The 16,958-nt window shown below is 40.1% G+C and overlaps 1 protein-coding gene across 1 annotated transcript in view; it reads left to right on the forward strand.

Moving 5' to 3' along the window:
- Positions 1 to 1,131: 1,131 nt before the first annotated feature.
- SCG3 (secretogranin III) overlaps positions 1,132 to 16,958 on the forward strand; it is a 36,767-nt gene continuing 20,940 nt past the window's right edge. Inside the window, exons 1-7 of the mRNA XM_007531882.3 lie at positions 1,132 to 1,548; positions 2,217 to 2,269; positions 2,905 to 2,950; positions 3,026 to 3,241; positions 7,503 to 7,645; positions 8,757 to 8,906; positions 12,546 to 12,723. Of these exons, the coding sequence (XP_007531944.1) occupies positions 1,458 to 1,548; positions 2,217 to 2,269; positions 2,905 to 2,950; positions 3,026 to 3,241; positions 7,503 to 7,645; positions 8,757 to 8,906; positions 12,546 to 12,723 (877 nt within the window). The 5' untranslated portion in view covers positions 1,132 to 1,457. The remainder of the gene's footprint in view (positions 1,549 to 2,216; positions 2,270 to 2,904; positions 2,951 to 3,025; positions 3,242 to 7,502; positions 7,646 to 8,756; positions 8,907 to 12,545; positions 12,724 to 16,958) is intronic.

Below are 16,958 nucleotides of genomic sequence, written 5' to 3' on the forward strand. Positions count from 1 at the left end.
AAAAGCTAGGGTGCAGAAATCAAAGGCCTGATTATGCTGATCCTTCCTTTTGGTCCTTATTCAGACTGGTTCCCAGCATGCAACAGTCCAAAGGAAAGGATCCAAGTTCTGTTAAAATAAAATTAAAAAATCAGAGACCAAAGAACTTACTCAGCACTCTGCTCACATTAGTATTGCTTGTATTCATCTTTTTAGGAAATCTTTTGATAGATCCTTTTGTGCAATAATCTAAGGCTTTGGGGGGAATATTCTCAGAATATAGAAGCATCTCCCTGACCTAGTTATGATGAAAAATGTTTTTCATGACTATCCCTTCTCTTGAAAGAACCCTGAAATAAGCAGATATGTAGGCATAATTGGATCCCGGGGGAAGCATTTACAAAAATACATTTCTCCTCTCTCTTTTCTCTCTATTTTTAGTTATGGTAGTGACAGTGACTACTGTGTCTTAGTAGGGGAAGGGAAACTGGCTGTCTATCTAACCAAGACTAATGGTTTGGTTACATAGGCAATGTTTTTTTTCAGTTCTGTTTCAGTATCAAGGAGATAGTGCACTGCAGAGATTGGGTCATCTGAAAGTATGTTCTCAGAATGTCCCAATTCAAGAGATTTCACAAAGCCAAAGCACAGAGCAGCAAGGAATACTAGCCTTGTCAACCCAAATCACAAAAGGCATAGCTTTTAAAGATACAAGTATTCTATCTATATCTATCAATACTTCTTGGATAGAGGTGAAATGGAAATAAGAGATTCTGGTGCAACTGAATGGGAAAATAATCAAAAGCACACACACACACACACACACACACACACACACACACACACACACACACACACACACACACACACACACACACACACAATGTTATCTATCTATTCTATAGCTCTCCTTGGCTGGTTCCAGGGCAGAAAAAGCTTTTATTTGGTCATTGAGATAAGGTTATTTGGGAAGTCACAATGATGCTCAAGCTCCCGGCATCCAGGTGACCCTAGGACTGCGGCACAGAAAAGCCAGTCTGTCGCTCCTCCCCTTCTGCCATTCCCGAGGGACTGGAGTAATTTAGGAGTCGCTGATGACATCCCTTCCCGCCTCTGGTTCCCAGGGAGCATGCGCTTCCTTCCTCACTTCCTCTCCAGCCGGGAGCCGGGGTAAGGCTACGCCCTACCCCACTCGACGAGCTCCGCGTCACAGGAACTTCAGCACCCGAGGGACGGACAGCGCTCTCCACCTGGGGACCTGGCTCCCCTGCGCTCTGAGCCTTTCTAATCCCTCTGGATTCGCGGGCTGCTCAGAGTTCCCACGACAGCCAGGTCCCCGCCACCCTCCCTGCCCGCACCTCCCTCTTCGCTCTTCTTTTTTTTCTTGCCCTCCCACCCCCCACATTCCTCTCATTCATAACAAAAGCTCCAGTTCTAGGAGCCGGGTGCCAGGCTGTTTCTGAGCCAAGAGTGGAAGAATGGGGTTCCTCTGGACCGGTAGCTGGATTCTGGTATTGGTGCTTCACAGCAGCCCGATTCAAGCTTTCCCCAGACCTGGAGGCAGCCAAGGTAGGTGGACACTTTACTTCCCAGTTCCCTTTTATTTTGTCACAGGAAGGTAAAGTCTGGCGTAATCCGTGAGCTGTAAATCACCTTGACTCCTTTTCTGATCAAGTCCACATTGCCAGAGAAATGAGCTTAGATTTATAGACAAAAGACAGAATGCCCCCACTCTCTGCTAAATGATAGAGCAACGTGGGTTGTTTTGAAAGATCTTATTTTGAGAAGAGGTTGAGGGGATGGTTCTTCCACCTCATAAAGTAGCCTGGTTGTCGTGTTTGGTGTTTTCTAGTTGTCTTACAATTTTATTCATAATATAAGCAGTGTATGATGAAAATGCTTTTAGTGTATCAGTAATGCCGATCCAAATTATGCTGTCTAGTTGATAAGTCAAGTGTTCGAATTATGTTATATCTCTGGTCAGGAAAAATGTAATTCTGCTGAGAAAACACAGAAGCAATAAGTAAGGCAGTGTTGATAATCACTGTCATTGTATAATCGTGACCATCTTTGTTAATGTGTATTTTTTCATAGTCATTCAATAATATTTCTGCTAATATTGTTTGTAATAACAGTCTCCTGATATTTAGCTTTCTTTTTAAAAATTTATTTAACAAAAGATATAATGTCTTTCCAATACACAAATAAATTTATATTTGTGTGTGTGTTTATTTTAGACAAGCCTCTACATAATAGAGAATTAAGTGCAGAAAGACCTTTGAATGAGCAGGTAGGTCAAAAGTAAAACTATAATATTTAATTTTACTCAAGTTACTATTATTTATTGTAATACTGCCATAACATGTGAGACATTTTTAAATTCATAGACTTTAGAAAGGAATTAAGGTAGGAAATATAGGCAGGAATTAAGATAGGAGATATAGTTTTGGTAATTTCTGTGTCATTACAGTTACAAATAAAAAGACCTGTGTAATACATAAAGCTAGCTCTATAGTAACCCAGTAAAGACAATATCAAATTTGCTTTATTTTAAGTTGACTTAATGTACCAGAGATGTATCTTTTGCCAATATTATAAAGAGAATTATTATTTGTAAAACACTTGCCTTTTGTTGTATCTTACTTAGTCCTTATGATAATGCTTTGAGATAAAGTTTTCCTGCATCTTTGCAAATAAGAAAACTAAGTAGCATGGAGATTTAAACATTAAACAATCATTTTTTGGTAAGTAGTAAAGCAATGGTTTAAAGCCAGGTTTAGGACTTGGAGATAGTGTAGTGGAAATGAGTAGGACTTGCATGTGAGAGAGCCTATCTTTGATCCCTGGCAAAATCAATGGCCAGAGTAGAGTGTTAAGGCTGAATAAATAAAACTTAACAAAGGCTATCTCCTGCTTGTTTCACAGATTGCTGAAGCAGAAGCAGACAAGATTAAAAAAACATATGCTCCAGGTAAAAATAACTCATATTATGTTGAGTTTAAATAATATAGGCTAACTAACTGAAATAAATATGTTGGCGTTCCAGAGAACAAGACAGGTGAAAGTAATTATTCCTTTGTGGATAACTTGAACCTGCTAAAGGCTATCACAGAAAAGGAAAAAAATGAGAAAGAAAGACAGTCTACAAGAAGGTCCCCATATAATAATAAATTGAACGTGGAAGATATTGATTCAACCAAGAATCGAAGACTGATTGATGATTATGACTCTACTAAGAGTGGACTGGATCATAAAATTCAAGGTAATTAAAGAGAAAAAAAAACTTTTCTGCCTGTTTTCTCTAATTTGGAATTCCCCATTATGAACTTAGAGGAATTCCTATATTTTAAAAATATCTAGGGGGTGGCAGGGTATCTCAGATACACTGATACTGTAATAGTTAAAGCTTCTGATAATGTGTAAAGCCTCTGCTCTACAGGTACCCCAATTTTTTTCTCTTTAAAGTTTCCTTAACTGACTCTTTGGGGGGGGAATTAAATCCACCATTTACATGTTATGTTTTCCTATTTTTTAATTCATTTTATATATTTTTTTTTGCCTCCAGGGTTTTGCCTGCACTACGAATCCACTGCTCTTGGAGGCTATTTTTTTTTCCTTTGTTGTTTATCATTATTATTATTGTTGTTGTCATTGCTATTGTTGTTGGATAGGACAGAGAGAAATTGAGAGAGGAGGGGGAGACAGAGAGGGGGAGAGAAAGATAGACACCTGCAGACCTGCTTCACTGCCTGTGACGCAACCCCCCTGCAGGTGGGGAGCCAGGGGCTTGAACCGGGATCCTAATGCGGTCCTTGAGCTTCACGCCATGTGTGCTTAACCCACTGCACTACCGCCTGACCCCCTATGTTTTTCTTAAAAATATATATATATTTACTTATTAGAAAGACAGAGGAAGGGAGAACCAGAGCATCACTCGGGTGTATGCAATGTCAAGATCAAACTCAGGACCTCATGCTTGAGAGCCCAGCACTTTATCCACTGTGCCACCTCCTGACCCACATGTTTTTAAATTTTTTTTACTGAATTCATTTTAACACGCTATTTTATTTTATTATTTTTTCTTAATTTTTTTCTTATATTGGATAGAGACAGAGAGAAATCTAGAGGGGAGGGGAGACAGAGAGGGAGAGAGACAGAGAGACACCTGCAGCCCTGCTCCACTGCTCAGGAAACTTCCTCTCTGCAGGTGCTATTTTATTTCAACTATTAATTGAAACAAAATATCAGAAATTTCCAATAAGTAAGTCAACAAAATACCCCCAAAGGTAAAATGTTCATCACTTTATTTTTTGTTTTTGTACCATTTTTGTTGTTGTTGTTGTTGTTATTTGTTTTCTTTTTTCATGTCTCTCTCTTTCTCTCTCTCTCTCTCTCTCTCTTTCTCTCGATACCAGAGCACTGCTCAGCTCTGGTTAATGGTGGTGCTGGGTATTTAATCTTGGACTTTGGAGCCTCAGGCATGAAAGTCTTGTTGCATAACCATTGTGCTATCTCCATTTCCCTGCATCCATTTTTTTTCCCCTGGTCATTCTAACCTTTCCAAAACTTCAGTTATCCTTCATATCCTGATGTCTCATACTCTGATTGCTCAGCCTTGTTTGAGTTATAAATCTATAGATTAGTATGTAGATAGGTAATAGATCTGTCTACATGCTTATCATCATCTCTTGGAAGTGTCAGGAGCACCTCAAGTTTAATATGTAAAAGATTATAGCCATGCACCTTACAGCCTAGTTCTCAAAGGGTGCTCTTTCTCTAGGAAAAGTACTTTCTCATCCAATTTTTCAATACAGAAATCTGGGAGTTAAATTATTTTCTTTTCCTTACCTTTGAAATTCTCACTCACCAATCTTATCAATTTTACTTCCTTTAGAGAACTCTTTCTGCCTCCCGCCCCTGTCCTGAATTGCCACTAGCTTTTTCCAAGTTCCAATCAGATCTCACTTGGGACATGACCTTTTCATATCTGCTTAGTATGTTGTAGCTGCTTTGAAAAAGTTATAAATGGTGAGCCCAGGTTTGGGTGCTTGAGGGTCTACAGAGGAGGGTCCAAGTGCCCTTTGTGAACAAGAGAATAGTCATTTTGAGTAATTCTGCCCATTTTTCAGAAGAGTCAGGGGGGAAAACACAGGAAGATAAGCAGCAGTTCCCAGTCTGCAATGATTAGCACCACCCAGCAAGTCTTGACTGGGGGAGAGTTTCTGGCTGGAGGAATTACAGCAGTGTAGCTGATAGAAATCAAAGAGGCTGTTTTTTTTCAGTTCTCCCTGCTGTGAAGCAAATGAACTGAAAAATAGTGATAGTAGTTATTTTCCAGCTCTAGCAGGCCACTAATATGCCTCATTTTTCAACTCCTGGGGGATTCGTGGGAAGGAAAAGAAACTTCCACTTCTGTATAGACCCAGGCAATTTCTGTTCCACATAGTCCCAAGAGTATGACTTGCAGCCCACACATGGAAAAAACCAGACTGAAATGATAGCAAGCCTTTGCTTAAAAAAAAGAAAGGGAGGAAAGAGAGAAAGAGGGGAAGAAAGAAAGAAAGAAAGAAAGAAAGAAAGAAAGAAAGAAAGGGAAAGGAAAGGAAAGGAAAGGAAAGGAAAGGAAAGGAAAGGAAAGGAAAGGAAAGGAAAGGAAGAAAAAGAAAGACAAACCCAATTTTCAGTGGGAGGGAGGGAGCTGATTTTTATGGATATCATAAAACCCACCCTTCGGGTTTTTTTCTGATTATTAGTCAATGGAACATCGAGCTCAAAGGGATCATGGAATGGTCAACAATTCAGCAATAATAAAGTCAGGGAGCTTCCATTTCTCTCTGTGTAACCACCCTACGCATTTCCCTAAGCTTCTTTCCAAACAAGAAGATATTCTTCCTGAGGCTAGATACAGCTCCATCTTCACAGAGTCTGGAAGAAAGGCTGTGGAAGAAATTCCTTCTCTGAATCTCCAAAAGCCATAGAAGAAAAGGGTAGAATCAGAAGAGAAGCCCTAGGTCCCTCTTTCTTGAATGAATATAGTCAGGTTTAGGCAGAACTTAGCTAGGAGTCAGTGTCTATTTTCTCGAAGAAAATATTGCATTTCCTTTATTTCAGGTAAAAGTCCACTGTTCATTATCATAATAATAATAATTCAGCTTTTATAGTACTTTGCTATTTATAAGGCGTTTTTATAGCTTACCTTATTTTAACAGCTCTTCGTAATGACATAAAATACTCTGATCTTGCTTTATTTACAGTGGCCCAAGGATATATAGTAACAAGAGGTATCACTGGGTTAAAATTCTGATCTTTCCTGTCTGTCTTGATATGACAGCAAGAGTTAGTGCATTATAAACTTGCATATATTAATGTACTGATCAGTGTGATATAAATTGAAAAAGACTAGTTGATCCTGGGAGTTCTTTGTGTACTCTCTGCAATGCTTCCTGACCACCACCCCACTGTACACCCCCTTTCCCTTTCCCTCAAGAAGGGTCCTTGCTGTAGTTCGAGTACTGGTGCCAAATGTATTACCAAGAGAGCTAAGGATACATATTTGCAAGCTTCTCTGCAAAGATTTACATACTGCTTTGTGAAAATCTGTTCACATTTTAAAAGCTTAAATTCCAGGCACGTAAAATGAATTTCCTATTCTCCAGAAAAGGGACCTGTTAACATTCAGTTGCCTTATGTAATGGTACTGATACATACTCACCTAGAAGTAAATATTTATTCTAGGTAAATCTCCAGTACACATTCTCTGATTCTGGATGTGAGACAGGTTCTCTCACCTGTAGCTCAAGAATTTGTCTGCAAAATGAGTACAGGTTTAGATGTTATCAGTCAACATCTTGTGTGGAAATGTACTATCAAATCATATAATATGTAATGAAGAAGCATACTGGAAAAAGAGCAAGCATTATTTTGCTTGTTTTATTAGTGACAATCAAAAAGAAAAGGAGAGAGGGGAGGAGAGAAAGAGAGAGGACTTCTGTGTTGTGTTTAGTTCTTCCTCTCATGGTTACAGAAGAAGCTTTCAAGAGGTCCATTATCATCCTAGGTTCTTAGCTTGAAGTCAACTTTTTAAATATATACATATATATATATTTATTTATTCCCTTTTGTTGCCCTTGTTTCATTGTTGTAGTTCTTCTTGTTACTGATATTGTAATTTTTGGATAGAACAGAGAGAAATGGAGAGAGGAGGGGAAAACAGAGAGGTGGAGAGAAAAATAGACACCTACAGACCTGCTTCACCGCCTGTGAAGTGACTCCCCTGCAGGTGGGGAGCCGGAGGCTCGAACCGGGATCCTTTCACCAGTCCTTGCGCTTTGCACCATCTGCGCTTAACCCACTATACTACTGCCCGACTCCCGAAGTCAACTTTTATTTCAAACTCAGATGTTATGTGGACCAACTACCACCACAAATAGATTCCAAAAACATCTATTATAACAATTATTATGACAATTTATACACATAATTCATGAAAATGCATGATGTGAAATTGTGGTTTCTTTCTCTAGATGATCCAGATGGCCTTCATCAACTAGATGGAACTCCTCTAACTGCTGAAGACATTGTTCAGAAAATTGCTACTAGGATTTATGAAGAAAATGACAGAAGCGTGTTTGACAAGATTGTTTCTAAACTGCTGAATCTTGGCCTCGTAAGTCATATGCATGAGAATAAATCAAATTCTTCATATAGTTCTAACAAAGTTCTATAGGCTTCAAGGGCAAAGATAGCACTCTTTCTCTTTTGAGATTTTACAGTCCTTCAGAGGAACTAGGCAATCAGAAGAGCAGGCCAGTGTGCCAGAGTACGGACTGGATCCACTTGGATATTATATGCATTTGGGAAATAAGGAAAAATATCAGAGAATTTGGTATTTGAAGTGAGCTTAGAATGATGGTGAGGATTAAAGCCTCAGAAGTGAAAGACTTGGGAGGTGAGAAGGAAAAGAGTGCAAGTGTGCAGTGGAAAATTCTCTCTAGCTCCCCATCCTGATCCTACCTCAATCTGTCTCCCTACCCCTGGCACAGTCCTGGCAGGCTTTCTTTCTTTCTTTCTTTCTTTTTTCTTCTTTTTCCCTCCAGGGTTATTGCTGGGACTCAGTGCCTGCACCACAAATCCACTGCTCCTGGAGGCTATATATATATATATATTTTTTTTTTTTTTTTCCTTTTTGTTGCCCTTGTTTTTTTATTGTTGTTGTGGTTATTATTATTCTTGTCATTGATGCCACTGTTGGTGGATAGGACAGAGAGAAATGGAAAAAGGAGGGGAAGATAGAGAGAGGGAAAGAAAGACAGACACCTGCAGACCTGCTTCACCGCCTGCCTGTGAAGCCACACCTCTGCTAACCCTCTAACCGGGATCCTTACTTTGGTCCTTGTGCTTTGTGCTGTGTGCGCTTAACCTGAACCCAACCTCCCTGGCAGGCTTTCATAGGCGATTAAACTTGCAGAGTTTCAAAGGCTGCCTGACCATGACCTGCAGCTAATGTTTGAGAATCCTTCAAGTATTTTTTCAAAGTGAGTGTTCCAAGGACTCTAATAGGACTAGTCACTGCAAGTGGATACAAAGACATTCCTTCCCAGCAGTACAGGGCAGCTGTTGTTAGTCAGCATGTAATGGAGGCATCAACCAGAGTTATCCAGGAGAGAGACCAGAAAATTCTCTCATTTTCTAAACAATGTTTTCAACCACATTTGTTGTTTTTTTTTAAATCACAGCATCAAGAATAACAGTTAGATGTGTTTCATTCTTTACAATAGATCACAGAAGGCCAAGCACAAACACTCGAAGATGAAGTAGCAGAGGTTTTACAAAAATTGATCTCAAAGGAAGCCAATAATTATGAGGAGGAACTTGTTAAACCCACAAGCAAGACTGAGAGTCAGGATGGAAAAATACCAGAGAAAGTGGTATGTATATGTGAGTGTAAATACATCTGTCATGTATGTGTATATGTACTTATATTTATATATAAGTAATAGCAATTTTGGTGCCAAAGATTTAGGGTGACATTTTAACCCATTTAAAATATCACAAAGTTAAAAGATGTAACTGAGTTCTACATTGAGGATAATTTAAAATTTTTACTTATTATTTATTGGATAGAGACAAAAAGAAATTGAGAGAGAGGGGAGATAGGGAGAGAAATAGGAAGAAAAACACCAGCAGCGCTGCTTTACCTCTGAGGAAGATTTCCCCCCTGCAGGTGGCAATTGGGGGCTTGAACCCAGGTCCTTGCACACTGTAACATGTGCACTCAACTGGATGTACCACCACTTGGCCCTGAGGATAATTTTTTTTAAAGTTTTACAGATTTTTTAAATTTTTATTTTTGTGGAGCACTGCTCGGCTCTGACTTTTAAATATATTTATTCATTTATTTACTTATTTATTTTGGATACAGACAGAAATTGAGGTGGAAGGACTGCTTGTGAAGTTTTCCCCCTGCAGGTGAGGATGGAACACATGCACTCTACCAGGTGCACCAGTGCCCAGCCCCTACCATTGGGAATAACTTTAAAGGTACATATTTTAGCAACCAGTTAGGTGGCACAGCAGGTAGATGCATGAATTTCTGAGTGTGACCCCCTTGCAGCATATATGGTAAAGTGGTGCTTTGGTTCTCTCATTGACAAATAAGTAAATCTTTTTTTTTTTTTAGTGCATACATTTTATTACGTAACAGTGGCTGTGTTACTTATATTGCACAGAGACATAACCTATGTGAAATGGTTATATTGCATAACAACTATCTGGATAATCCCAGTGTGCTGGAATCAAATATTTCACTGCTGTTTTGGTATCCAACTTCTGTTCACAACGGATAGGATCATCCTCCTCCTCCAAACCCATAAAAAGGAACTTGAGCTGACTTGCTCCTCTGCTGCACCAGCCTTTATATCCCCAGGAAGAGTTCTTGGTGCTGCCTCTCTGCTCGGCCTTGTGTTCTTCCATCTGCTCCCTCCTCTTTCCATCAGTTCAGAGGCCCATCTGTCATCTTTTCCTCACACTAGTTATTCATGTCTTCCTTCCCTTGCCTCTTCATCTCTTTAGCGACAACCTAGCTACTGAAACCTTTGTGCTTACTTTGGATTTTTACAGAACTCAAAAAGGGGCTGCCCATAGCGAGAGATATCAAAGTCTTCTCATCTCTGGTTTTCTCCACCAGAGTACCCAGACGCCATGGCTCTTCAGTCCCAGCAATACCCTATCTCGATCGGGATACACAGTATAAGGGTAGATATGCAGGCTGGTAAAATAGCTCCCGTGTGTAGTGCACTGCTTTGCCATGTGCAGGATCCAGGTTCAAGCCTGATTTCTATTGCACTGAGGGAAGCTTTGTGCTATGGCCTCCTTCTCTCTCTCTCTCTCTCTCTCTCTCTCTCTCTCCTCTTCCCCTCTTTTTCTGCCTGTCTGTTTCTATCTTTGAAAAAAAGGAACAGTAGGTATGTATATGTTCCTATTTTAGAGAAGGTGAGAAAACAAAAAATGGGCCTGGATTTTCTTTTTTTTTTATTATATTACTTTTATTTATTTAAAAATATATTTAATTTATTTATTAGTGAGAGGGATAGGAGAAGAGACCGAAAGAACCAGACATCACTCTGGTACATATACTGCCAGGGATTGAACTCAGGACCTCATAGCTTGAGAGTTTAACACTTCATCCACTGCATCACCTCCTGGACCACTATTTATTTTATTTTAATTTATTTTTGTAAGATTTTATTTATTTATGAGAAAGATTGGAGGAGAGAGAAAGAACCGGACATCACTCTGGTACATGTGCTGCCGGGGATTGAACTCAGGACCTCATGCTTGAGAGTCCTGTGCTTTATCCACTGCACAGCCTCCCAGACCTATTTTTTTATTATTTCACTAAATAACCTAAAAGCTCTTCTAATTTCCAGCCGCTATCAGCTGCCATCTTCATAAACAGCTTTTGAAGATCCACCTACTCAAAAAAAAAAAGAAGGAAAAAAACTTCCTAGATTCATCACTTTCATGCCAAACTTGTTAATCTGACCCGAAACTCACATAGCCATTTTCCTGATCTTTCATTTCCATTCTACTCTTTATTTGCCCATCTCCGAATTGTCTATATGGCCTGCTCACTCTTGTCATCTAAATGTACATTATCTTAGTGCAAACAGAATATTCTTTTAATAAATGCTTGAGGTGCTAAGTGTGCACAGAGCACTAGGGGTACAACACTCACTTGAAAAGACACAACCCCTGCTCTCCAAATCTAGCGTGAGATGTCTTCAGATTGTTGTGTATTTTAATTACAGCTCATTAAGTGCCCTGAGGAAAGAAGCATGGTTTTGTGAGACCCCATCAATAAAGGACCCTTTGATGCACTTAAGCTCTGAGAAAGCTTTTTTGAGGAAGTGGCTTGAGCCAAAAACTGAAGGCTGAATAGGAGTTAACTTCTGAACATGAGAGGCAGTGTGGAGGGAAGGCTGTGAGCGGGTAGCCGAGCAGCTGAAACGAGCACAGAGTGGCTGGCTCTGAGGGGGGGAGCAACTCTGAGGTGGGGAGCAATGGGAGGTGAGTCTGGGGAGGTGGACTCAGGCCAGACTAGGCTGGGCCTTACGAGCCAAATGTGAATTCTGGTCTTTATTTTAAGAGGAATGAGAGAAGGCTGGAGGACTTTAAGCAAAGGAGTTGCACGATACATTTTAAAAATACAACAGGTGAGAGTGCAGAAGCTGCAGGGGACTGGATGTGGGTGGATGATGGCTTTAAGGTGAGAGATGAAGGAAGTCTGGATTGGAGTGGGATGGTAGAAAGGGAGATATGTACACATTTGGGGTAAATTTTTGAAAGTTGACTTTAGCCAGATATGAGCAGAAAGAGGCAGGAAAAGCTCTTCGATTCCTCTCTAGTCCACTGCATGGGTCATTAATTGAGATGGGGAACACTGGTCCAGACAGCCATTAAAGTATCACCAGAAGCCCTCCCTCCTCAACCCCCAGATATGACTGCTTTACCAGCTAATGTTTGACATTTTGACAGGTTTTTGTTTGGGGGGGCTCTAAAGGTTTACAGTTGAATTGTTGACACATAGGTGCAACCTCTCATTTTCCTTGAATGCAACATTCTTTCCCCCATCCTAAATCTTTTTCCACCATCAGACATCAGGAACCCAACACCCCTCTACCCCATCCCTTTGACAGGTTGTAAATTCAAAGCTCCCTGTCTTGGTGAAAGCAAGAACTGATTGAAAGGAACTTGACCCAGGGATGAACCTAGACATTCTCAGTCTAGTCTCACCAAGCAGAAGGGGCTCCAGGTGGAATGTTTGCCTCTAGGTGTCAGTGACGTTTCCAAGGGCTAGAAGCCCACATGCTTAGAACAGGATTCTATCTGTTTCCAAGGGCTAGAAGCCCACATGCTTAGAACAGGATTCTATCTGCCAGAAATTTGCAGAAGAGATTATCTTACACTTCACAGTCAAGGGCACCACAGAGGAAAGAAGCAAGCAGGGTGCCCTTGGTGCTAACAAAATGTTTGCTTTGTACTGATTCCCCTCCTCCCCGCTGGAGACTCCAATGGCAGCAATCCAAGATGGCCTTACTCGAGGAGACAACGATGAGACAGTAGCTAACACCTTCACCTTGACAAATGGCCTGGAAAGGAGAACTAAAACCTACAGTGAGGACAATTTTGAGGAACTGCAGTATTTCCCAAACTTTTACGCACTACTGAAAAGTATTGATTCAGGTAAACACCGCATTTTCTGACCATGTGGAACAGAAACAGTCATTCCAGGAATTGTGGGGGGTAGGGAGAGAGAGAAGGGAAAAGTGTTCTTCCTGTTTTCAGTTTTCAAATGTAGTCCTCAATGGCATGTATTTTGACCTCGGGGAAAATAGTTCACAATGATTGTTTTGTTTTCCAGAGAAGTGTACTAGTTATGGAAATATTTAGGATAGGATTGATCAGGGAAGATGGGGTAAGTAGATAAGTTAATCTTTCAAACAGAGGGCTTGTTTATTTGTTTAGCAAACAATTGTAGAACATCAGCTGTTGTTTTCTTTTTTAATAGTTTATTTTTTAATTTGTAGATAAATCTACTTTTATTATATTCTATTTTTTAATTCGTAGATAAATCTACTTTTATTAATGTCAATGCAATAGCTTTCTAATTATCATCTTTCACAGGTAGATTCTTCTTTTTCTTTTTCTTCTTCTGCTGCTTCTTCTTTTCCTTCTTCTATTTCTCCTTCTCCTCCTTCTCCTCCTTTTCTTTTTTTTCCCTCCTTCTCTCCCTGGGTCCTGATGGAATTAGAGTTTAGAGCCCTCTGGTTATCTCTCCCAACACTTACCTCTCTGGGAGTATGGACCAAAATTCTTTATGGGGTGCAGAAAGTGGAAGGTCTGGCTTCTGTAATTGCTTCTCTGTTGGACATGGGCAGTGGCAGGTCAGTTGATACTCCCAACCTGTTTCTGTCTTTCCCTAGTGGGATAGGGCTCAAACATCAGGGGCTTTTAAGGTGTGATGAGCAAAGCTTGTGTATATGAGTCAGTGTTTCTAGCCTGACTCAGTTTCAACTACACCCCAATTGAAGTATATATATGACAAGACCTTATTATTTTTATTATTATTATTTTTTACTAGAACACTATTCAGCTCTGGTTTATAGTGGTGTGGGAATTGAACCTAGGACTTTGTTATCTTTATTTATCTATTGGATAGAGACAGTAGAAATTGAAAGGGAAGGAGAAAATAGGGAGAGAGACAGAGAGACACCTACAGCAATGCTTCACTACTCTCAAAGCTTCCCCTTGCAGATGGCAACCAGGGGCTCGAACCTGGGTCCTTGCAAATTATAATATGTGCATACAACCTGGCCCTGAACCTAGACTTTGGAGTCTCAGGCATGAGAGTCTGTTTGATAGCCCATCTTGTTCATTTCATATATTAGTGGTAATGGTATATAAGATATAATTCCTCATCTTTAAATGATTCTAAATTTCATCTTTTAGGCATTTTCAGCTTCTGTCTTCCAATGAGTTAAAGTCACTTAGCTTTGACAAAGAGTCAGGTGCACAAAGCACACCTGGGAAATTATTTATTGTTGTTCTCTTGCTTCCCAGGAAATTATTTATTGTTGTTCTCTTGCTTCCCAGGAAATTATTTATTGTTGTTCTCTTGCTTCCCTTCTCTTTCCAATGCTGGGAGAGGAATCCAGAGTCTTGCGTATGTGTGGCACCACTGAGCTGCCTCTAGGCCCAGTGTTTATTTATTTATTTATTTAAGAAAGGGAACGATAACGAAGTACCATCCACTCACGGAGTTCCCCTGCTGCTCCTGCGTGATGATGGGTTCAGAGCAACACGCTTGGTAAGGCAAGAACTCTACCTGCTGAGAAACCTCCTGGATTTTGTTTGTTTGTTTGTTTACCTCCAGGGTTATTGCTGGGGCTAGGTGCCTGCACTATGAATCCTCAGCTCCTGGTGGACATTTTCCATTTTTTCCATTTTGTTGATGTTGTTGGATAGGACAGAGAGAAACTGAGAGAGGAGGAGAAGACACAGAAGGGGAGAGAAAGATAGACATCTGCAGACCTACTTCACCATTTGTGGAGCAACCCCCACTGCAGCTGGGGAGCCAGGGTTCGAACAGTGATCCTCTTGCATTTCCTCACGTTGCACCATGTGCACTTAAGCCAGTGCAGTATCTCTCGGCCCCACTATTTATTTATTTTAAACAAAATATTTACCATTGTTTCCTCTTTCCTAGTCTGTATGCAAAGATATCAGTTCATGACTACTTTGGCAAATCTGCAAGGAGGATAATAATGGGCTATTTTTCTTTTCTCTTTTATTTTAATTTCTGGATTGATGATTATATTTTTATGATAGTAGAGAGAAATAGTGAAGGGGGAGAGAGGAGGTGAGAAACACCTATAGCACTGCTCCACCTCTCATGAAGTGTCCCCCACTGGGGGCTTGAACCAGGATCCTTACACATGATGGTATGTATGTGCTTTACCGAGTGTGCCTCTATCCAGCCCCTGGGTGATTTTTCTGTATTTGTTACTGTTCAGACAGATGTCCTGAACTGCCTTAATTGTTCATCCTTTTTCTGGTCAATGACTCCATCCCAGTTTTTTTTCAAATTTATTTCTTTATTGGAGAATTAATGTTTTACATTCTACAGTAAATACAATAGTTTGTACATGCATAATATTCCCCAGTTTCCCATTTCACAATACAACCCCCACTATGTCATTTATCATCCTTCATGGACCTGTATTCTCCCCATCCATCCCAGTTTTAACATTTGTAATGATTTCTGTAGCTTACACTCTAAGAGGTGACCTTAGAGTGGCTTTTCCTTTCTGGAACATGCCCCTCAATACCTGACCTTTCCCAGATGGCACAAACCCCTCATTTGGTGTCTCAAGGACCAGCCCTGAGCTATCTTGCCCCGTTGGTTGGCAGATACCAAGTTTATGCTGGTAAATCATTTGTTGTGAAGACCATCAGCCCAATAGTAAATACCCATCAGAATGTGTGATGGCTACAGTTGTTAATTTCTGATCCTTTCTTTGCCTCTCTCACTTGACCTTTCCTCCCTTTCAGCCTCTGTCTCTCTTGACCTTGTGACATGTATAGTTTTTCTTCCTTAAAAAAGTTTTCCTTCCCCTTAAAAAGTTTATTTTTATGTTTATTGCACCAAAGTAAAAGACTCTGGGGTAAGGGAAGGAGGGCTTTCAGGTCCTGGAACATGATGGCAGAGGAGGACCTAATGGGGGCTTAATTGTTAATGTGGAAAACTGAGAAATGTTACACATTTACAAACTATTGTATTTTACTGTCAATTGTAAACCATTAATCCCCTAATAAATTAATTAAAATATATTGTTATTTTAACAAGAGAAAGAGAAAGAGAGATAAAAACACCAGAGCACTGCCCAGCTCTGGCTTATGTTGGTTCTGGGGATTGAACCTGGGACCTTGGAGCCTCAGGCATAAAAATCTTTGCATAATTATTATGCTGTCACCCCTGCCCTTGAATGGTAATACACATATACATACAAGTATAGTCTTTCAGATGAAATAGAGCTTTGAAAGCAATACAAACAGTGAAAAGTGGACTTTGCATTAAAAAATTAAAGATATGTGTGTTCTTATTTGAAAATAGTAAGCATAGCTAATGAAAACAGGATGTTTTTCTTGCCTTCAAGATAATATAGCCTGAGGGAAAGAAAAGTGGGTCGCCATGTTCTCCCAGGCAGAAAACTGTGTCTTTATTCTCTATGCCACTAACTAAATGTTTTTGATTAAGTAAATCCTTTTGGAGAAGTTCTTATCTAGCACTTTCTTTAAAAGTTTGGCACACATAAACATTGTCCTATATCCCCAATCAAGTTGTAGGCATTTGTGAACTACATGTATGTGTAGGATCTGAGGTGCAGGAGATAGCTCACCCAAAGGAGCACAAGCCTTACCATGCATGAGCATCAGGGCTGAGCCTCAGCACAGCATGGGAGCACCGCACACAGCATCAGCAGAAGCTCCATGTATGGCAGAGCAGTGCTGCGGGTTTCCTCCTTGTCTCTGCCTCTCCTTCTCTCCCTCTCCCTCTATCTGAAATAAAAAGAATAAAAAACTCAGCTTGGGAGCAATGGAATCACACATGCGTGAGACCACACCACCATCAGAAATGTGTATGATTTTTACTTTATTTATTTTTTAATTTCTTTATTGGGGAATTAATGTTTTACATTCAACAGTAAATGCAATAGTTTGTACATGCATAACATTCCCCAGTTTCCCATATAACAATACAACCCCCACTAGGTCCTCTGTCATCCTTCTTGGACCTGTATTCTCCCCACCCACCCACCCCACAGTCTTTTACTTTGGTGCGATATGCCAATTCCATTTCAGGTTCTACTTGTGTTTTCTTTTCTGATCTTGTTTTTCAACTTCTGCCTGAGAGTGAG

Source organism: Erinaceus europaeus, chromosome 16, assembly GCF_950295315.1.
Source record: "Erinaceus europaeus chromosome 16, mEriEur2.1, whole genome shotgun sequence".
NCBI classification, from domain to species: domain Eukaryota; kingdom Metazoa; phylum Chordata; class Mammalia; order Eulipotyphla; family Erinaceidae; genus Erinaceus; species Erinaceus europaeus.